The sequence below is a fragment of the Balearica regulorum genome, chromosome 3, assembly GCF_011004875.1.
Source record: "Balearica regulorum gibbericeps isolate bBalReg1 chromosome 3, bBalReg1.pri, whole genome shotgun sequence".
NCBI lineage: Eukaryota > Metazoa > Chordata > Aves > Gruiformes > Gruidae > Balearica > Balearica regulorum.
Genome location: NC_046186.1, coordinates 61,860,345 through 61,883,777, shown reverse-complemented (window position 1 = coordinate 61,883,777; position 23,433 = coordinate 61,860,345). Strand labels below are relative to the sequence as shown.

Genomic DNA, 23,433 nt, shown 5'->3' with positions numbered 1-23,433 from the left:
TACAAAAGAATCAAGATTATTCAATCCTGAGCGTTGTCAAGAGAGTAAAATAAATTAACTGAAAAACAATGAATCCCCTTTCAGACAGGTTGCTGTTCATAAGCAATAACGCATACACAAGCACCCCACCCGTACCCACAGCTAACTCCCGAGCCGCCCCACAGCTCTGCTGCCGGGCCATCCTGAGCAGCCGCTGCCGCCGAGGGCGGTTTCCCCCTCCCGACGCCGCTCCAGACCGGGGGGACAGAGTTCCCGGGAGGCTCTGAAGGCCCCACCACGGGCTCTTCTCCCGTCCCAGAGGGGCCGAGGAGGCTTGTCCGTCCCCAGCCCCGCAGGGCGAAACACCTGTCCTCGGCCGCGCCACGCCGCTTCCTCATGCGCCCGCCGGCGAGGTGAACCCCGAGGAAGGCCGTCCCCCCCGCCCCTTACCAGCGAGAGCACTTTGTAGGTGTTGGGGTCCTTGCTCTTGCCACCCGGAGCTTTCTCCGGCTCCTCGGCCACCTCCATAGCCGGCAGCATGGACACGGCCGCAGCCTGCAGCCCGCCGTCAGCCTCCCCTATCCCGCTGAGGTGGTCCTCATGGTCCTTACCCGCTGCCGCTTGCTGCCCGTTGCGCTGCATGGTCCCCCACACTCTGCCCTCCGTTCACCGCGGCCCCGGCTATTAATAGCGCGGCGGCCCTGCCCGGCCCCGCCCCGCCCGGGAGCAGGGCCACCGGCGGCCCCCGCTCCCTCACGGGCACCCCCGCGGGCCGTGGCGCGGAGAGGGGAACAGCCCGTTCCCTGCCCGCCCCGCTCGGCCTCCCCGCCAGCGTGAGACACGCCACCGCCCCCCGCTTTCCGCCCCGTCCCTGCAGGTGAGGGCAGGGCGGCGGCAGAGCAGAGCCGCGGGGCCCGGGGCGGGCGGGGGTGCCGCCGCCGCCGCAGCAGCAGCAGCTCGCCGTGACATCACGCCGCTCCAAAATAGCGGCCGGGGGAAGGCGCCGGGCCGTGTTTACGAGGGAGCGCGGAGAAAATTTCCGCTGGCCGACCCCCGCCGCGGGAAGCGGGCGGAGGCGGTGGCGCGGCCTTCCCCGAAGCCGCCCGGCGGCCCCGGCAGCAGCACAGGTGTGCGCGGGGGCGGGGGGTGCCGGTCCCGGTGCCGCCGGAGGCACTGCATCCAGCACCCGCTGCAGCTTTGCAACCCGAGCTCTGCCCGCTGGCGCTTCGTTGCCCGCTGCTGGTCCCCTCCGCAGGCTGAAGGTGCTTCCCTCCCTCCCTGCGTGCCGGCCTTCGCCTCCTCCCGGGGAGAGTTTCCCCTCACGTCTCTCCTCCTGCGCCCACGGAAACCCCCCACGCGGGGAATTAGGCGGGGCGGGAGCTCAGCCGGCAGCTTCAGCGCCCTTCCCAGGGAACATTTCTCCTCGTTTGAGGTGACTTCGGGTTAACCGCCGCCAGGCCAGGCCGTGCTCGGGGTGTGCAGCGGCGTTAGGGTGAAATCCCTATGCAGGTATCCTTCTGGGTCCTGTGTTTGGACAGGCACCGTGGTGCACCATGGTATCGCCTCCCACCGATTCTCACTAAACTCAGTCCTAGTGTTTGGCAAGGGAGAGACGCCCTGTGAGCATCTTTACCAAGCCCAGCTGCCAGCGGGGAAAGCCGGTTCACTCCGCTTGTGTAGGTTATAGCTGACGGCGCAGGGACTGGAGCGTAACACATCTGCTGGCTCCAGGGAAGGTTCCTGTAAGACATGTGTGGGTGTTCAGTAGCATCAAGGCTTGCAAACTCTGCTTAAGCTCAAAATTGCTAAAAGTACCTCATTTTCCATTCTTAAGTTATTGTAATATGCATAGTTTATGTATATTGACATTAGATGATGGTTTTGATTTTGTAGGGCTTGAGGAGTCTATGGTAGATTTATTTTAACTGTCAGCGTGCTCAGAAAAGAGTGACACTTGCATGGTTTCTGTCAAAATCCATATTTTCTGAAAAACAGCTACAATGAAAAAAAAAAATTTCCTTTGGAAGTGATTTTGATCCCTGTCAAAATGTTGTTCTGTCTTCTATTTCAGCTGAGTTGCACAGTGAATCTGCCACTATAATTATCCTTTAAAAGTAGTTGTAAAGATACAGCATTTACACAACTGCTGGTCTGTAGTGCTACTACAGCTCACAGCACGTTGAAGGTTACTGCAGAGCTGCCTGCATATGCATCTTGTCATCTAGTGAGGCTCCATAGCTGCTGGCTTGAAAATTTCTACACTAATACTTCACTTGATCGTAAAGAAAAGAAAAAGGTGACAGAAGGCGTGAGAATCAAGCTCTTGAGTCTACGGTAAGAGTCTCCTTTATTCCTTTAATGAGGCATTTCAAACAACCAAGCAGCTGACTCTACGTTCAAGGATTTTTGACATTTGAACTATTGAAAAATGTAAACTGAACACTGGCTGATAATTTTGAAAACACTCATGAAAACTGACATAGTCAAATTAGGCTTTTTTTCAGTGAATGCGGTTTTAATAACCAGCGCAACAAGAGGCAGTAACAACCTCACTTTTTTTTTTTCCTAAAAATGAGAAGATACTGTAATCACATGGGCTTAAGTTAAAATCTTTTTCTTTCTGTTTCCAGTCACACTGGCATGAAATAAAATTCCTTCCCCCCAGAAAATTATAATCTTTCAGGTGTTTTTTTACAAATAGTTAAAAATTATTTTTCATGGTTTTGTATGTAGAAAGATATTACCTGATTAATTTTAAGAATAAGTCAAATAGAAATCTCCTTTCTTGTCCTGTGTAAGGCATCCACTCAAAAGTTTGAACAGCACACACTGTGTACTGATGATTCAATGGAAATCATATATAACTACATAGCAGACAAAAATGTGTCTTTTTTTCCATAGAAAGGAAGGACATTCTGCAGCTAGAACTAACTTCTCAGTTGTTCATTCAGTAACTATTCATTAACGGTTACTTTTCTATGTATAAATATTCATGAAACAATTTTTTCATTTCTTTCTGTGCCAATACAGACAGTTAAGGTGCTTCAGGCTAAGTGTGGAAAATAATTAACCAGCATGGAAAATAATTAACCTACCAGTGAGAAGTATGCTCATTTCAGCTAACTGACAGGGTGTTGAGGTACTCTAGACAAGAGGAGAATGGAAAACCAGAAGGGACTAAATTTTGACACTGAAGAAATCAGGTGAAAATTGTTTTCTGTTGAACACAGGGAGAAGAGACAAACGTTTCCAATGTTAAACCTTCAGAAATCCACGGTGGCTTGGTCTCTTTGGGAGGAGATTGTTAAATAGCAGTTAATAACACTTTAACAAATCTGTTACAAAAGACTTCATTGTGCAATGAATTAATTGTAGGGATTACAGAGGTTGCAAATCCAAATTCCAAAGAATTGGTCGTGGCCATTTCAACAGAGACGGAGGAAGCTTTTGAGGAAGCCAGGGCTGCTGCCAGCACAGCTGCCAGCTCCAGTTGTAACTGAACCAAGCTGCCTCACCAAATGTCAAGAGAGAACAGCAGCCACATCAGCTTTGTCTTTCCAGGCCTTTACAGAAAAGGGAGTCATTACAGATTATCAATTTTAATTTGTCATTTGGCTTTTAGCAGCTACAGGGAAGACAAAGGAACATTAATGATGTAGTAGGAGAGAAAGGTAAACAGAGAGTTTTCCACTCTGCTGTGTCTCAGAGCTTGTGACGCTTGTCACTTGTATTTTTTTACCTGGAAAAAATCTCCACCAAATGGCCATTTCTAAGATGGGAGCAAACACCAAGTACCTGCATAACCCTCCTCTAACTCTAATTTGTGAAGTGGCTATGGCACAAATAGGACATGTGGGCTAGTGACAGAGGGGGTAAATTTCACCTCGTTGCATGAGTGGGTTACCTCACTCCAGGTGTGAGGGACAGTGTGGAGGGACAGGCTGAGCTTGCAGGCAGAGGAGTGCCATGATGTGAGGTTGCCTGTGACAATCAGCTCCAGGGTGATCTTGCTCAGCTCCATCTTGACCCTTAAATTGCAACATAAACCTTCTCCCAGTGGTTGTGACAACTATTTGGTGTTGCATTGTCTCTAATCCTCAGCAAAATTTCTGTAGCTGTAAAAAAGGCCAGGAGCTCCAGAATAAAATCTTGAGGCTGCTTGTTAAAGAACATTGCTGCTCAGTGTAACACTGGACTCTCCACCTCACGGGAGCTAATGAAGCTCTGTTTCTAAGTTCTTGCTGTGAGGACTTCTCTGGTGGTGTTGCATGAGAGCTGCATTGTAAACTACTCTAAAAATCAATGAAAAATTAGCAATTATCTTAGATTTTGAGATATCTTTATGGGGAGTTTTATTTAGCACTCAAAGTATGTCTAAAACTCTACAAAAATGGAAGAAATCCTTAACAAAAGGGACAAATGAAACTAGAGGTATATCTGAAACTGTTTTATTGTGTCTGGTGGTAATGCCTAAAATGAAGTCAGAAATCCCATGGCATTTATGGGCGGCACATCAAACTGTGTGGACTGAACTGTATTTTTCAGATTTATATCTGTAAAACCAGCATCAAGGGATGGTACATAGCTGAGCAAAGATCCAAGACGCAAGGACAAGGTAAAGTTTCAAGACACACATTGCAAGACTCAGATTCTGAACTTTCCATCATGATGTCACTTTGTCAGGAAAAAACTTTATAGTCCTTTATAACAGCTTGTTCCAGAATCCAGAATGTTGCTCTCCAAAATGCCCCCTTTTTGGTAAGTACACAAAGAAAATTGTTTTTGCAAAGAATTTCCTTTTTTTTTTTTTGGCTGTTTTATTGGTCTTCAAGAAAATTATGATCTAAGGATAATAACCTGATTGCCTAATATTTCTTGTATCACTGAAAAATGGCACAATCCTGCCTGCAATTGGAAATACTTGCTTGACAGTGATTGCCAGTGTCTCTAAGCTATATAAAAATGCTTTTATCGGATATCAGAAAGCATGCCTATACACCTTTAAACTATAAAATCCTGACACCATGACAATGTATTGGCAGTGTTTGTTGGAAGCACAAGATGTTTGAATACTTTAATGCTACCCAAGGAGACATTGATTATGCTGTTATCAGTGTAATGTCTCTAGCAAACAGTTTTAATGCCTAATCCACCAACCAGATCTAAGTGGTCTACACAAGCAAGCCTATTACCAGGAACAATACTTTTGTACCTACGGTGGAAAAATTGTAGGATGTTCACCAACAGGAAGAAAAAAAAAAAAAAAAAGGAAAATTACTGTGTTAGATAACTAGTCCAGTAGTTTCTTGAAGACCTGAAGGGTTAATTCAGTGCCGCTTCTAGCAAGATTAAAAGCAGTGCTTATCAACCTGAGAGAAGTCCAGAACAAAGCAATAGTGTAGGTACTGTAATATCCACTGCAGCTAGCTGGTGATTTAAAGAACATGAAACATTCTTTCACAAGTTAAAAGTTGTGTTATGATTTAAACTAGATAAATAAGCAGAAGGCATACTTGTCTTCTCATCCAAGGTGGTTTCTGTATGATATAGACATGCTACAACCAACTCTTTAGTTCCTGCCTTAAAACCCCTTTCTTCTAAGCCATCTGTAACAACCTCGTGATCCAGAAGGTAACATACAGAAAGTCCACTGTGAAATGACATCAACTAACTCTCCTCTGAATCTGTTAGATGTATTCCTAAGGCCCAACCTCACCACCCTAAATCACATTGAGAAATCTCCATACATCTCATTGATTTTTGACAACTCATAGTGAAAAAGATTCAATACAAACGGGGATGGGAAGGGGAAAAAAAAAAAGCTTTCAAAATAGACGGTCAACTGGGAGCAGAGATGTGAAAAAATGCCTAAGGAATTCAGGAATGCATATCCTGAATCTCCAGACAGACTTATATTTCAAAACTGTCTATATGATTTAGAAATCCACATTTATGTCACGCCTAAGAGTGTAACAACTGCTGTATTAATCAGGTTAAACAGCAGTCAAAGATCTACAGCTGAGAAGACTTTTGAGCCAGAGGGAAGGTCTCCTGTTAAATACTGTTTGAGATAATTTTTCATCATGTCTAACCACTTTTGAACACATGCACACTTTTAACATCTACCCCATTCTGCAGTAGGAACTTTTGCAGTTTAATTCTTGGTGCCTGAAGGATCACCTCTTTAAATTTTAGTATTTATTGTCATCATGTAAAATATGTAGGTCAATGTAATTGGAGAAAGTCCTGTGCCCTGTGTAGTAGCATTACCGTTCAGATGCTGCACGTCTTCTTTTCAACAGCTACAGGCGTTGGCATCCACTACCTTTTTACTGGAAGCAAGTGCATGGAATGCCAAGTTTGTATTTCACTGCTGGAACAACATGTATTTCATATGAACATACTAAAATGTCATCAAAACAAGATTCTGGAAAATATCATTACTTTTGAAAAGTACCGAGAATGATGTTTTAAGACTGGCTGCACTGAATTATCATGAAAAAAAAAAAAAGAGTTTGTGATTTTCACAATGCAAGTTGTTTCTTCCAGTGTTTAACAGTCCACAAATGATGCACATTTAAGGAAACACCTGGTATTGTAAAATATTATATTACTCAATAAAATCCACAAACAATTAGAATACTATATGCAGGGATAATGAGAGAAGTACGATTTGTTATTCTTTGCAGAAAAAACTAATGAAGGCATAAGACAGGAGATTAAACATTAGTAACATTAATATTAACATTATCAACATTAATATTATACTTGACAAGTATCATGTTAAGACCAACTGGAAAACTCAAGAGTGAAAACTCGCAGATCACCAGAAAAGAGAGAGACCAGCACCCGGGAGGAAAGAGAGGGGAAGTTGTATCCCTGGTTTTTAATGCTGCGGATGCTGTCTCTCATTCATCTGAATTTCAGTGCTGTATATGCAACCGTTCTAAGTTTAGATGATCAGATTCAATAGAACAAAACAGCTAATGAAAACATTTTGTTGTTTGGATCAAATTTCCCCTTCATAAAAGGACACCCATAAAGCCTCCAAGTAATTTGTATAGCTGTGGCATTCCCATGCTTCAGAGTAACAACAAGAACAAACACTCCATGTTTCTGGAGTCTTGGCCATCACAGCCTTCACTGGACATCGGGGTTTGCAATCCTGACAGGTCTGTGTGCAAACACTTTTGAAAGCTTAAGCCCTGTTTAAGAATAACATCTGTATATAAATTTTAGTCAACCGTGTATTTTAGAGCTCTCTAATAATCTCTAAGTACAGTACACTGACTAGAGTCATGTTTTCTCTGGAAGACTGTAACTCTTTTCCAATGGAAACAACTATCTAACATTAGAGTCTTACATGTTGTTACTGCCAACAATAAAGGCCTGTCCTTGCACTGCCGCGTCAGCCTATGCCCAAGTTCCTTGCTGACGCACATCTGCCCACCCGTTCTGCTTCTGTGCTTCTTCTGGTGTCACGCAAGCATGCACATAGAGAAAGATTCACCAAGCAGGGAAACCCTGTCTCCTAGTAGGAAATGTTCACACTCTTGTCTCCAAAAAATGTGAGTGGATGTGACCAGCACCTGATCTCACCCTGATCCTCCTTCAACTCTAGAGTCTTCAACTCTACCCTCTTGCCCAGCTAACCAGTGCCACCTCCTCTTAGATTCCTGCCACAAAAAACTACCCAGGGAAATTCCAGGACAACATTTTAGTATTATTATTTTGGGCTCCATAGTTTGTCTGCTCTGCATTTATGAAAACAGATCTTTAGAAATATTTATAAAAGTACAAGAGGCTGCATAACATTACTTCTGGTAAAGCTACTTCAGAGTGAGATAAAATGAAACCATTTTCTGGGATATGGTCCAGATGAGAAGCCCACCAGGAAAATGAAACAGTGCATGTTTACATAACTGTTAAAACATATATAATCCTTCAGGATGACATCGCAAGGATGTAGTAGGTATTCTGGCACAGGGTGCTGCGCCTACCCCCATTTTTGAGCACCAGCATGAAGTCTCTAGCAGAGTGCCTACTGCTGAATCCCTGCTACTTTATGACCAGATCTGGACCCAGGCATCTTCAGAAGACTGTCCAGAGATTCACCAGAGCTAGATGTCAGGATGAATAGCTAATTCAGACTGCGGGGAATGCCAGGAAGCACATTCTTCCAAGTTTGATTCAAGGCACCCTAGGCATGATCTTCAGAAGCCCAGAAGACCACAAGGGATAACTTGCCATCCAAATGCAACCCACTGCCCTTCTTTCAGAGCAGAATTTGAGTGTGTTGATATAAGTCATAATACTGTTGGTGGACAAAGAGATGGTGGACAAAGGGAACTGAAGTCTGCAGGTGAGGCTGACAGAGCCCATCTAGGTACCATGTGCTAAACCAGTCCTAAAGGGACACATGGTGAGTCAGTCAATACTGGCTCCACAATCAATATAAAGGAATAGTAAAAACATGTGTCCTCCAGTCTCTAGTATTCTCCTTTCATACCTTCCTGTAGCCTTAAGAGAAGTGGAAGGCAATACCCCTGAATCTATTCAGGAAATAGAATAACAAAAAGCAGGTCTTTTACAAACAGAGCAGCCACTGCTCTGCTGACTCCAAGCCTGCACTGGGTATTTCAGGCAGCAGACTCTCAGCCCAATCACTACTCAATCTACTCTTTGTCCCAGCTTAATTTGCAAATTGATCTTCTGAGAACTAGAGTTAAGTATCCTTTATCAAAATCCCATTTATGTCAAGTTTGTTAACAAACTTTTTTTTTAGGCGTCTACATTAAACTAAATCAGCAGTTCCTTTATATGGACATGTCACAACCAAATTATCTTCAGATGGCAGAGACAGATTTGCACATTCCGTATTTGCTTCCCTTGCCTAAACTTGTTTGTCCTCAGTTTCTCAGTAGTCCATCACTTATGAGAAAGTCTGCACTACTCAGCAAATCTTGGCTAAAAGCTTCACTCACTGTAGGATATATAATGCAGACTCTGTGCAAGCATTACCTTCTCATATGAACTCTTCCTGCTAAGACTAAGCAGCTGGGGGAAAAAAAAAGGAAACTATCTCAAAAGGCAAGTGTATGAAATTTACCTGACACAGAACTCCTCCAGAGAAAAGTTTAACAGCTCTTTTTTTCTATTATTTTTTTTCTATCAATTTGTCCTTTTGTAAGACGGTATGAAAAAAACCCACCAAACAACAAACTTTTATCGTCAGCTCTTGTAGGGATGTTTCTTTAGACTGTCACCATTTAAAAACTAGTATGTTCAACCAAACCCAACTATGTATTTTAGGGGAGGTTGAATTGACTCAACCAGGATGTTAGTGGTGTCTAAAAGCCATTTTACCCTCACCCCAGAAAGAAACATGATGTATTTTTAGTGAATGTTTATTTTTGTCTGGGGTTCCTTTTTCACGGAAAGTTCCAAGAGCTCTGTGTACCAGATATCTTGGCCACATAGTTTACAAATTATTGGCAAATCGGTTTGTCTCAGACTAGACGTTCAAGTTTCTGAAGAATTGCTTGTGTTTGGAAGGTATCTTCCTATAACACTTCCAGGGTGTTAACTCACCACGGGGTTGTTGCGCTTAGTCACCCTGGTACGTACTCTTATCTTCTGCACTGCAGCGTAATTCGCAGAGAAAGCATCTGAACAGTAGTGATAGCTGGCATTTTGAAGATGGCAAAGCATTTGCGCTAAGGCTCTTCTTTGTTGGTTACCCCTTTAGACTTGTTGAGTGTCAATAATCATGAGAGCGTTCACTGACAGCAAGTTGACTCATTGTGATGCCCTGTGACACATGGTTAGAACTGTTAATCAAACAGCTAGACAAGATCTTCTTATATTTTGAATTGCAAATCATGTTTTTAATCTAGCCTATTTAGAAAAAGGTCCAGAATTTACTTTGAATTATTTTCCATGGAGGAGAAGGGTAGGGCAAGCAATTCCTTAAGGTGAAGTAATGATTTATTGACAGTCAGAAGTCATTGCCCATATTCTTCTGGCTTAGCAATCCACCACGCCCCATGGGTTTTTAGAGCATGTACAAACAGTTATGAAGCAAGGAAAACTTTGGGCATAGCTCCATGTTCTTCTTGGCATTCTTAGAGAGCAATGGCAGTGTTTAATAGGATTCTGTAAATGGAGATTAGCTTTTCCACAGAAACAACACAGACTATTTCTCCGTGTAGACAAGCCATAGTTTTTTCACCTGATGCCTCACAGAGACATTTCCTCTGGCTTTTGTCACAGCCCTCTTTCCTAACACAATTTATAGTTTGGGAGCCCCAAGCCCTGTCTCTTTCCGTGACTCACATCTCTCTAACATGAGGAAATCCAATTCAACAATTCTGAGATCAGTCAGGAAGACTGACCTGATAAGAAGGCCTACTTAACGTGGGATCAATACCTGGAGTCCCCACTGTGACCTGGTCTCTCACCACAACCACCAGTCCCAAAAATGAACTAGTCAGTTAGCTCCAGGTAATAAGGTGGGATGAATCCCAAACACTGGGCAGTGCCACTGCCCTTGTACTCCTTTCAGTCTGTGCTTTGTTTACCAAAAAAAAAAAAAAAAAAAAAAAAGCCTACATGTTAGCAAATACTATTATTGTTTAGCTTCTCCACTAATTATTGGAAGATAGATATTAATAAAATGGGGTTTGAGGATGCAAGAAAAACATTACTGTACTCCTTTTTGTGTGTGAGCTTAAAGTCTCAAAGTACATGCCAGACGTCTATCTTTTTAGAAGTTTTATGTGAAGAGCAGAGATAAGTAAGCATTAATTGTACCCCATGAGCTATGTAAATACTCAGTCCTTGCAAGGCTTACATGAAAAGTATTTGCAATAACCTTTTTATAAAAGCTACAAGGCAGTAAATCTCCTCATTCTTCCTCTTTATGGTATAAAAATCCAAAGCTCCAGCATATCAGTTTTAGCTCATGCATTGGCTCAAGTATATAAATCAATTTCCATCTGATCTTCTTTCTGAGGTATTTCTCAGCCATTGGTGTTTATCTTATACATTGTGTGTCCCCTAGATAATTGAAATGTGGACAGAAAGGTAGAATATTTTTTTAACTACTCTGGAAATCAGCAAACTATAAAACAGGCAGGTCTTTCCACTGTCTAGCTTCCAAGGGTAACAGCTGAGTAGTCCTTTGTCACTAACAAAATGATACTGAAGAATAGTGATCGACAGCTGCATCCTGTATCCAAAACAATAAAGAGGCAGGGACCCAACGGTTATGATAGTCACGTAATAGTCACACAGTCAATCAGCTCTCACATCTTGATAATTTTATACATTTAATTGCCTTTAGCCTCCTGCATTTCTTCTCCATCTTCTGACTGGTCTCAGTGTATATAAATGGGAGTGACCTGCAAGGCAGCTTCTCTGCGATAAAAGCTTCTGAGGAGATCCAGTAACTACCACATTCTCCGTCATGTGTCTGGGCTCTTTTTAGCCAGGCTGCCTTGCCCCAGTCTCTGTATATATTCCAACTGAAATTCACATGTCTTTTTCTTATGAGGAATTGGAATAGGATTTTGGCAAAGAAAGCATGGACAACAGCATGAGTTTTGGATGCACTGAAGAGGAGAGTCGTGGCAGAAACCCTGTGCTGGAAAAAATTTCCTGTCCTCGGGAAATTTTTAGGACTTCAGAACCTCTTAAATTCTGCACCAGGTCACAGCCATCTTTCAGATGCAGAGAGCAGTCAGACAGAAAGGCAACAAAACAAGTAGCAGATTCGCTGTTAAGGCATTCACTCAAGTTGTACAAAATCCAGCATCAAGCTTGTGCCTGCAAACTGCTCCAACTATGGATTTTGTCAGTTCAGCCAGCCATGGAGCAAAATGGCTGTCAGCCAGGATGCAATGAGTTCAGGTTGTTTGTCATCTCAGGAGAAGCCTGAAAAAAGTCCTGGAGATGATATGTTGGCATCTAACCTTGTTCTGAAAATTGTTTGGCTGACAAGGTTGTGTTGGGACACCAATGAAAGCAAATTCAGACTCTGCAAAATTATTTCATTTCACTGAGCTGAGTAATTCACACACACACACACCCCAAACCCCCCCCCCCCCAAAACCAAACAAAAAAACCCCAACAAACCCTAAGGTTTTTTTAAGTTTTTTCTGACCAACTCTATCCGTGCCCTTTTTCCCCAAACTAGACAAAGGCACTTGGTACAGACATTTTCTGGCTCAGCATGACATCTCCTATTGTTACATTTTGGAGAGGCTTTCTCTCACACATTCTTGCAGGTGCTGTGCAAAACAATCAATAAAGTCCATACAGGAAGGAGGTATTGATGAGTTACATTAAAACTCCACCCTTGGAATAAAAGTCCCCTCCACCCCCCCTACCCCCCACTTTTTCCTTCAGTCATCCACACACTTACTTCCCAACCTCACAAACACAGATGGAAGTAAAAGCAAGTAGGGAACAGTTTTCCTATCCAAGTGTTCAGGAAGATGATTCACAAGCAATGAAAGCAGAGCAGGAGCTAGGACTGCTGAAAGGGCAGCACGAGCAGTGCTTATACAAATTCTGGCAACACATGCTTTTTATTTAAATCGCAGTAAACCCAGGTATATTTCTCAAGGTCCTGGCTATGAGGACTTTCTGTGTTATTCTCCATTAAATATCCTTGAGCACTGTCTCAATCAAACAGACTTTGCATTACTTTTCTATGGTAAAAATGCCTTTTTAAAATAAATTTAATCATTATTCATTGACACAAAAACCACACATCTAACTGAGTCATTGAGGCAGATCCCTGTTATCATGAGCAACTGTGACATTCAGGCTGATTCAAAAGTTGACCAAGCTCTTTCTGAAAAGTATTTTTGTTTATTCCTTGCAATTTCCCTTGAGTAGCTGTTCCAGAAGCTTACTGGTGAGAATCTGCCTTCTGATTTCCAGCTGGAATCTACTGTTAGCAAATTTATGTACAGTTACAATTATTTGGTGCCAACACTGTTCTGTGCTACAGATAGCTGGTTTTATCTTCTCTGCTGTTCATCACCGCTATCACTCCTAGCAATACATCTAGAAAGATTGGTTTATTTCCTCTCAGATTCTGGGTTTGCTCTGCTAAACAAGTTTTTTAAGTCTCTTGTTTGAGAAGAGATTAAAATAAGCAAGAATATAGAGACTTCAGGTTTTATATCATAGCAGGACCCTGCTTTTGCTCCTCCTCCAAATTGGAATCACCTCTTCAGTAACTGGAATTACGATGTTCCCTTACAGTTTGAAGTTCCCTTCACCTACTAAACAACGACAAAAATGTATCATCAATGTGCATTAGCCAGCCCTATGCCAGCTCTGCTCTGTCTCTACCTACAACAGCTACCTCTGGAGACCATGTGGACAACTATCTGACAAGCTGCTGAGTTGCTGACAACCAGCAACCAAAGACGGGGAGGTGCCACCAGTGACAGTCACAACCTTTTTCACTTCGAAGCAAGCTTTGGTTAGGTAAGAGGCTGCTGCAGCTCTGGGTGGATCCTGGACAGGCTTCAGCATGACTAAGACCATTTTCTTGGAAGCTTCACTGCCAGTGATGGTCATTTCAGGTCTACAACACAATCCTTGTGCCATCTAGTCTGATCTGGCCAAACCAGTAAGTAGCTATATGTGAAAGCTCTCAGAATTAATATCTAAAGAAGAAATTACACAATTCTTTGTTTTCTCTCTTCTGCTTGGCCATTAGGGTGTCACTGCAGTTGTCACTCAGTCCAGCCAAGCCCATGTCGCTGCATAAACACCAATACACATTGAACCTCTCATTTGAATTCAAAGTGATACATAGAAGTTGACAGCAGTTCACAAATGACACCAAGTAGTTAAAACGCAGATGGATTATTAGAGACCAGGAGGAAATAATTGTTTTCTTCAGTTTAACCTCAAACCTCAGCAAACAATCCAGGATGTCACACAGGAAAATCCCATCATGAGTCATGTCCCATATATCATTATCCCATGCTATAGCTGTCCAGAATGCTGTGCAGCTTTGTCGAACAAGAAGTAGACTGTGGATTCAGTGATTCATAAAGCAGAAGCTTTAGCCAGAACATACAAAGTTTGTCAGTGCTATTTTTCTCTGCAGTTATTCTGCATTAATCATAGTATAGAAACTTACCACAGAAAATAAAAACATAAATTCTTATGAAGAAATATAATCTTTCTTACAGTGGGTTTCATACAGTTCATAGGATATTCCAGAAATCAGTTAGACAACTTCCCTTTTGACTTTATGTAATTCATCAGTTGTGTTCACCAGGACTCATTTTTTACAGCAATCAATCAGCAAATTTGTCGAGCGATATTACAGCAATCTGCCCATGGTTCTGTTAGGTTGTTCATGTCTGGAAAAGAGGGAGCTTTCCATAACTGCACTAACAGCAGGCAATAATTTCTGCTTGCTACTTTGAACTATACACTACTTGTCTTTGTGCGAGACACAAAAATCTATTTTCCTATTTTTATCTCTATTTCTGGAAAGCTTCCACATTGCTTTTATACCCATCTTTTAACATTCGGCAGCTTTTAACAATTAGAACATTTGCTAGTACCCCTGGCAACATTTCTGCTGGATTATTTTTCTTAAAGATTTTGCATGTGAGGAAGATATTGAAAGAAAGACTAGATATACTTCTGTAACTCCTACAGATTTACAGCATTTCTCATACAATGATGTTAACTTGTAAGTTCTCATCCACAATTCATTTAGACCAACAGAAATTTTCTATCTAAGGGTCTTTACACCAGTACACTAAATGAAATCTGTACCTCAGACAACAGTTGCAACCACATACATGTTATCATAAAACGTTGAAGTCTTTTTTGTTATTGAAAATGTTTTTTTCTGGACTTCTCATAGCTTACCCTATTCCTTTGACAGAAGCGATATGATTTTAATGACTAAGTTCATCACTTTTACACTAAGCTTTCTGAAGGTCCTGTGTTGCAGAAGCAGCATGATTTCTGGTCTGGGAAAGCACAAGTGGCAGGGATCACAGTCCCAAAGGCAGAGCAGGGCGCTAGTTTTATTCCAAATTAGTTTAAGGAATATGAGTGGCACATGAACAGTTGGGCCAAAGACTAAGGGCCCAGTTGGAGAATGGAATGGGGACTCTTTTAATTGTAAGTGGCAACAGCTAGAGAAGGCAAAGACCACATCGAGCCAAAGGTGCAGAGGAGAAACATGACTAGGTTTGGGGAGAGAAAAAGACACACATTAGAGTAAGAGAAATGATAAGCAGGAACCATTGGAAAAGGAAGGTGCTGGACAGCAGATACAGCCAGTGACACACTGCACAACAAATAGAAACTGATGTGGTTGCTTCTTACACCCAATGTAGTGGGTCAACTACAAAGAGGGGTCACTGGCCAGCCCTTGTGCCCTCCACAGCCCACAGTGTCTGGGGAAACATTACCAGTCCTTGTTGAAATGTGCCTGACTGCCATCTCTTCTCTTTTCTCATTCCTCTGCTTTCCCACCAGACAGTCTCCTGTTTGCTGTCACTCCACTTGACTGTGCCTTTAGGAATCAGGATTATAGGGAATTATTTAACAGAATCATATAATTATAGAATGGTTTGGGTTGGAAGCGACCTTAAAACCCATCTAGTTCCAACCCCCCTGCCATGGGCAGGGGCACCCTCCACTAGACCACGCTGCCCAAAGCCCCATCCAACCTGGCCTTGAACACTTCCAGGGAGGGGGCAGCCACAGCTTCTCTGGGCAACCTGTTCCAGTGCCTCACCACCTTCACAGTAAAGAATTTCTTCCCAATATCTAATCTAAATCTACCCTCTTTCAACTTAAGACCATTACTGCTTGTCCTTTGTAAACAGTCCCTCTCCAGCTTTCTTGTAGGCCCCCTCCTTTAGGTACTGGAAGTTTGCTTCCAAACCACCAGAAGCATGTTTGATATGCCAAAGAGAGCCTGAAAGATTTTGACAATGTTCATAAATAAAAAATTACTAAAATAAATACAAGGTCATATCATGTGTGTTTCCTAAGCCTATGCTGCTAAACTTTTTCCAAAACTATGTACTACTCAAAAGATTAGGTTACCTACCATATAAAATGCTATCCAACTCATAACCAAGGAAAGGAAATGAGGCAAGATTTCTCATTCTGTGGAAAGAATTAGAGTAAGCAACAGTTTAAACTCACCTTTCCCATGGGTCTGCAGTTAAGCTTTTAAAAATTCCAAGGAACAAAACCTTGAATATTCTACTTTTTTCTGCATTCAGACAGTGATTTCTTTCTGCCCTTCTTCCTCCTTGGAACTGAAGAGTGATCTGAAATGCCTAATGGTGTTAGGGAGATATCCAGCATCTGGAATCTGAACAGAAAATTTAGAAGAATATAAACTGGTGAGATGAAAAGATGTGGACAATGCCCCTTAGGGAAGACTGGAAAGGAGGGCTGCAAACTAATCCCTTTGGAATCTGCTGCTGCATGAAAATGTGCTCCCAGATATAGAAAAGGCATCCTTTTGCCTAAAATGGAGGAGAAATTCATAAAGCAAAATTAAAATGAAGACTCATTTCTGAAGTACTTTTTGCATTCCTGGCTGATGGGAATATCCTTCAAATGTTCTAGGGATGATAAAAATGGTATTCACAGATGTAGTTTTGGTAGTTAGACACAAATCTATCAGCTTTTCTCCGGAAAACAAATAGCAATTGGGAAAAAAAATCCAACCCAGAACAGCTGAATAGATGGAAATAACATTCACTGGCTTGCCTGCAAAGCAAAAGGAAAAAGCATTCTTTTCCAGAATGCTTTTTCTAAGCCATCCCCTGTCCGTCCTCTTCTGCTGGAGACCTGGTTACTCCTGAGATTCAAGAGAAACTTCTGTGGCATGTCCTGAATACGATAATAAGAAAAGCTCAGAGAGGTTGTTAATTCCCATAGTTATTATGAAAAGCTTTTTTGTTTGATCAAATTGAGTGTTTTATATTTACAGCTGTCTGATACAGCTTCCATCTGTGCTGATGAGTGTTAAGCTGCTTATACAAAACAGTCTGGCATATCTGAAATGCAAGACTGAGAACACTCTTTAATGCTGTCTACAGAATAACAGGCTTGTATTTTGCCACTAAGAAAATTTCATAACATAAAACCACTGGCTTCAAAAAGCATTCCTGAAAAAGCACAATGATTAGCCCTGCAACCTCTGGGGCACTGCCACAGCTGAGTAGTCACTAGTGGTGTACCCCAGGGGTGAATACTGGGTCCAATAGAGTTCAACATCTTCATTAATGATCTGGATGATGGGGCAGAGTGTACCCTCAGCAAGTCTGCTAATGACACCAACTGGGAGGAGTGGCTGATATGCCAGAGGGTCGTGCTGCCATGCAGAGGGACCTCACCAGGCTGGAGAAACGGGCTGACAGGGACCTCATGAAGTCCAACCAGGGGAAGCACAAAGTCCTGCACCTGGGGAGGAAAAACTCCAGGCACCAGCAAATGCTGAAGGCCAGCTAGCTGGGAAGCAGCTCTACAGAAGGACCTGGGAGTCCTGGTGGACAAATTGAACATGAGTCAGCAGTGTGCCCTTGTGACAAAGAAGGCCAACGGTATCCTGGGCTGCATTAGGAAGAATGTTGCCACCAGGTCAAGGGAGGTGAGCCTTTCCCTCTACTCAGCACTAGTGAGGCCACACCTGGAGTGCTGGGTTCAGTGCTGGGCTTCCCAGTACAAGAGAAACATGGGCATACTGGAGAGAGCCCTTCAACAAAGGGCTACTGTGGTGATTAAGGGACTGGAGCATCTCTTCTACAAGGAAAGGCTGAGAGAGCTGGAACTGTTTAGCCTGGAGAAGGACAGGCTCAAGGGGATCTTATTAATGTATATAAATACCTGAAGGGAGGGTGCAAAGAAGATGGAGCCAGACTTTTTTCAGTGGTGCCTAGTGTCAGGACAAGAAGCAATAGGCATAAGATGAAACACAGGAAATTCAACTTAAACATAAGGAAAAACTTCTTTCATGTATTAAGATGCACTATGTTTGCAATGACCTAGAAGTGCATCTAGACTAATTTTTGAGTTACAGCTCTTTTCAGCTTTTTTCCTGCCTCTTACCCTACATGTGGTCCTTGTAGGCACCCAGAGATGTTCCCGAATTAATACAGATATCCTGCCTGGATCCTGCTGAGAAGAGCTCAGGTTGCTGAAGGGCAGAATTAGGGACAAAACCAAAACCAAAACAAAATGAAAAAAACCCAAACAAACAAACCCTGGTATTTTGCTTTTAAGGAAATGAAAGAACTTAGCTTTGGCTTATGCCCCTGCCAAGGTGAGGAGCCTATCCAATAGCTCATTTCTCTTTCAGACATACGACACTACAGACATCCATGCAAATTATTAAAAAACCCTCAGTTGCCTTTTTTTGTATGCCTTGCAAGCACAGCTAGAGTTGGTATGGTTGGCATATCTGTTTGTGAACTGTCAGTCTCGCTGAAATCACAATGTGGTCAAAATTCACTTGTCCAGCCATGGCTCTCCTAAAAAAAACCTTTAGTGGTTGCTAAATCATCTCCTGCTGTCACTGTAACTGTGAACAACTTCTGCTGCTGAGGTACAACCAGCCAGAGAAATGGTTTCCTTTTACTGCAAAATATTGGATTACTTGAGCCTCTTCTTTGGTAGGAAGGAAAGACTGCGCCCATCATCTGCTCAGATGAGACCACCCTGCCCTTACCTTGAACACCACTCTCTACAGTCCCTAATCTTGTGCAAAGCCACGCATGCCTTTGGTGAGTTGTTCTGTCTGTTAGACAGCAATCTGACTCAGTGATAAGAGGCAAGCTAGACAGCAAACTTTGCCTTTCCTGGGAGAGCCTCTGGAAAACTGGAGTCCTCTTCTCCCCAGACACATTTCTCTCACATGGAGTAAGACCTGGAGATCTGCCCTTCCTTGCAGCCAGTCTTGGAAAGCACCGTCCCTCCTTCCAGCTTCCAGCCATTACAGGCAAAGCAGGCTGTGGCTGAGCTTCCTGGACAGTGGGCAGTTTGGTTTATGTATGTGCCACATCAGTTGCCAGGTCTCCTTAATATACATTCATAAGTAATTTGGGTCCTTGGCAAAATACTCCTCCCGCTTCATGTCTGGTTGATCTCAAACCCAAAGCCCTGACCCTGACTGATACCAAATCATGTTCCACCCACCACTTCTCATCCTTCCGAGGACACTCCTGTTCTTTGGTTTCTGCTCCAGGGACTGGGAAGGATTCAAATTTCCTGCTACTTCGAGACCGTGGGAAGGAAAGTCATTCCAGTAGTCTTCACTTCCCTCTCCCCAGGGGAAGTGTGACAGGGCAGGGAAGAGCTGCTTGATTAAGAGGACACTTCTGAACCTCTGACATCAGGTCCAGAGGCATGACAGATTTGCCTGCCCCCTTACTGACAGCTCTTCACCGAGGAGCAGGAACTCCCCGCACTGCACAGAAGTGGTAGTTGGGGTAGAAAAAATCTGTACTTATAAACACAATTGCACATTTTGCATATGAAAAACCCCATAATCCTATGTACAAACATTGCAGGACCAGTGTAGGAGGTAATTTGAAAAAACAGCCCTTTCTATACCCATTAATACTGTTTTCCTTAAAGAATAATGACCAACACAGGAGGCAAGGGTATTCTGTGCCATTTAAACATCTGCGTTCTGAAGGTAGCCTTCAGGGAGGTACTGACAAAAAGGTCTCGATAATAAATATTAAGCAAAAAAAAAAAAGTTTGTTTCATATGGTGACAGTCTCACAGGGCCAGGGTGTGGTGTTAGGGAAACACAGTAGCGCTTGCTAAAAAAAAAAAATCAGTTAAGCTTTTCCTTACTCTGTCTGTAGGATTTTCTGGAGCAGGGTAGGCTGTGTTTCCCTTGCTTGCTTTCTTCCGTTATTACCCTGCCTTGCTACAGAGACAAGGCTAGCTATAGGTAGTGCCAAATTTCTCTATTTGCTTACAGGTTTGGTTCTAATACTCTAAAACTAAAAAAAAAAAAAAAACAACACCCCCCCAAAAAAAACCCCCAAAAACCCCCCAAAAACACCAACCAAAACAACTAAGCATAAGAGAGGGAAACAGCCAGATCCTCCTGAGTTCAGATTTTCAGTGGCTACAGGAGTGCTCAGTTTCTCAGCTTCAGTAGTGGTCTATGGAAAATCACATTTTACAGAATTTTAATTCTCACACAGAAAGTGGCTATGAGAGCTGAGACTCAGCAGCATCTGCTCTTATAGTCACCAGATTGATTTACACCTATTGTGCTTCAGCTTGATACTTAGGGGTCCCAAAACTGGCTAAAACCCACAGAAACAAAGGGCTTGCCATTTTGGGGAAGTTATACCCACATCCCTTAGGAAACAGGAGAAGTTTGAAACTTTCAGAAACAGCATTATTTCTTAGTTCTCAGGACAAAGCAGAGTAAGTATCAAAGGAGGACTATGTTTTTAAATTAAATATCTGCCATATGCTGGTTTTACTATGTGTTATTGTCCATTTGTTGTTACTTTCACTGTTTTTTTTAACTTCTGAATTTCTCAGCATTTCTGAATAAAAAAAATAACCAATTTTATACATTCAGTCAACTGTTCTTTTGTCCAGATTTCCTACAGTGAGGAACATGCCCTAAGTAGACTTCTTACAATGTCACGTGCAGTTTCACTGCCTTTGAACTACAGGATAGAACTTATTTCCCTCCTACTCTCCTCTACATATCAGAACTTTTGTATATTTGAGAACTTTAATCAAGAGTAAGTATTCTTTGCTTTTGAAATGAAAAAAAGGACAACCGGTTGAGAGTCTTGAAACTAAATGGCTGAAATGTTCCAGGTCAACGTTATTTGAACACAAATTTTTTAGATTCTCAGAATGACTGTGCTGTAGTTTGTAGCTTTGGCAGCACATGAATTCTGTTTGAGGCAGCTGTTCATTTCCATCTCCATGCAAATCGCAGAAGTTACTCTATTTCAAAAAGGAAGAGATCTGCAAAAACATCATCTTAGGGAACTGCGTAAGTTTCAGGCTATATTTCTACTGGTAATGCAACCATATGTACACAGTATTGTTTTCTTATTGTGGTGGGTTGACCCTGGCTGAGGGCCAGGTGCCCACCAGAGCCGCTCTATCACTCCCCTCATTCACTAGACAGGGGAGAAAAGGTGCAACGAAAAGTTTATGGGTCGAGATAAGGACAGGGAGAGATCATTCACTAATTATCGTCACAAGCAAACCAGACTGAACTGAGAGAGGAAATTAATCTAATTTATTACTAAGCAAAACAGAGTAGAGGAATGAGAAATGAAATCAAATCTTAAAACACCTCCCCCCACCCCTCCCATCTTCCTGGTCTCAACTTCACTCCCGGCTTCAACCTCTGCCCCCTCCAGCGGCACAGGGAGACGGGGAGTGGGGGTTACGGTCAGTTCATCACGCGGTGTTTCTGCCGCTTCTTCATCCTCAGGGGGAGGACTCCTCTCAGCGTTCCCCTGCTCCAGCATGGGGTCCCTCTCATGGGAGACAGTCCTTCATGAACTTCTCCAAAGTGAGTCTCTCCCACGGGCTACAGTCCTTCACGAACTGCTCCAGCATGGTCTCTCCCACGGGGTGCAGACCTTCAGGAGCAAACTGCTCCAGCGTGGGGTCCCCCACGGGGTCACAAGTCCTGCCAGCAAACCTGCTCTGGCCTGGGCTACTCTCTCCACAAGGCCACAGGTCCTGCCAGGAGCTTGCTCCAGCGTGGGCTTCCCACAGGGTCACAGCCTCCTTCAGGTGCCTCCACCTGCTCTGGCGTGGGGTCCTCCACGGGCTGCAGGTGGAATCTCTACACCCCCTCATCCTCCCTCCATGGGCTGCAGGGGGACAGCCTGCTTCACCATGGTCTTCACCAGGGGCTGCAGGGGGATCTCTGCTCTGGTGCCTGGAGCACCTCCTCCCCCTCCTTCTGCACTGACCTGGGTGTCTGCAGATGTTCTTACATCTTCTCACTCCTCTCTCCGGCTGCAAAAGCGCTCTCTAACTGTTTTGGTCTTTCTTAAATATGTTATCACAGAGGCGCTGATTGGCTTGGCCTTGGCCAGCGGCAGGTCCGTCTTGGAGCCGGCTGGCATTGGCTCTGTCAGACACAGGGGAAGCTTCTAGCAGCTTCTCACAGAAGCCACCCCTGTAGTCCCCCCGCTACCAAAACCTTGCCACACAAACACAACACACTTATGAACTGGCAAGAGGTTTTATTTCTATAAATGGATAAGGCATTACATTTGTTTTCAAATTTAAACAAAAATGCCTGTGCAAGCCTATGAACCTGTTAAAAATTTTAGATGAGGTCACCAAAGCCCAAAGGCCAATGAATTTTGCTTGCACAAATCTCCAGGGTTTGAGAGCTGCACTTCCTACCACGTGCAGCCTTAATTACGTGGTACAAGGGTGGTACACAGCACCAAATCTGTCCCCTAATCATCATTCTATCAATTTCTCCACTAGTTCTCCTAATCTCCAAGGCAGGCACTGGCTCATGTAACTAGGGAAGTGAAAATGAGAAAGGTTAGCCCAGAGTTTTCCACCAAATCAGTCAGAAACGCAGATGTGTTCTAAAGCAGTCAATGACCTGGCTCTCTGGCTGAACTTAGTGATGGGGGAAAGAAAATTTCCCATGCTTGTTCATCTAAGTAACAAAAAGTGGAACAGTTTTAAGGAGGCCTGAGAAATCACAGGATCAACTAACAGATGGATATTACAGCCTCTGGAGAGAAGGAGAGAGAACTCAGTGCTGCCAGCAGTTTTTAGCAGAGTTTATGTCACGGGGTGTACAGAGGCTGTATAATACTGCATCGAGAATTGGCACTGAGGAAGCTGGAGCCTCTGCAACATGAAGAGAGTACCCAGGCATCGGCGCCAAGGGAAGAAAAAAGGGCTAAGAACCAAGTCCTTTACTCACAGAAAATTTTCAGTTAGTTATTCCTATGCAATCTCCATACTTTTATCTGTAAACAACCTGCTACACTTTTGAACGCTAGATATTGTGACAGCTGAACGACTAGTAGGGGAAACAAACATGACTATAGCAAAACCACTTTCATATTTGCTTTCTTAGAGTAGCTGCAACTTCAGACTCCATTACCACAAAAGTTTGTGTAAAACCCAAATATGTGATCAAGATCCTCTTGTGTTAGATGCTATACAAATATCGAAAGAGAAATAGTTTTTGTCAGCCTGATAGGCAGGGATCTTTAACGCAGAAGGGGCCAACTTTTATCAGCTTTTGTGAGGGGAGGCTAGACATTTTGATAAAGAAGAATATTCAAGAATCTTGTGCAGGAGGACAGTGAATTAATTTTGCTGCAATTTAAGTCTAGCACATGTTGTGTGTGAAAGCATGGATGAAATTAATTTTCAGAAGTCTAGACAAACCTC

At 43.2% G+C, this 23,433-nt stretch overlaps 1 protein-coding gene and 1 long non-coding RNA gene across 6 annotated transcripts in view; one reads left to right on the top strand and one right to left on the bottom strand.

The window, feature by feature from the left end:
- ENPP1 (ectonucleotide pyrophosphatase/phosphodiesterase 1) overlaps positions 1-736 on the bottom strand; it is a 59,223-nt gene extending 58,487 nt beyond the window's left edge. Inside the window, exon 1 of one of the 4 annotated variants that reach the window (XM_075748101.1) lies at positions 430-736. In XM_075748101.1, the coding sequence (XP_075604216.1) occupies positions 430-621 (192 nt within the window). In that variant the 5' untranslated portion in view covers positions 622-736. The remainder of the gene's footprint in view (positions 1-429) is intronic. The other 3 variants (XM_075748100.1, XM_075748102.1, XM_075748105.1) reach the window with 3 other exon arrangements.
- On the top strand, positions 726-14,526 carry LOC142600994 (uncharacterized). 2 transcript variants are annotated; one of them, XR_012834536.1, is made up of 3 exons: positions 726-856; positions 2,051-2,313; positions 13,255-14,526. It is a non-coding gene; the product is annotated as an uncharacterized LOC142600994 (long non-coding RNA). The 2 variants fall into 2 exon arrangements; XR_012834537.1 differs by lacking the exon at positions 726-856 and adding an exon at positions 997-1,106.
- The last annotated feature ends 8,907 nt before the right edge of the window (positions 14,527-23,433 follow it).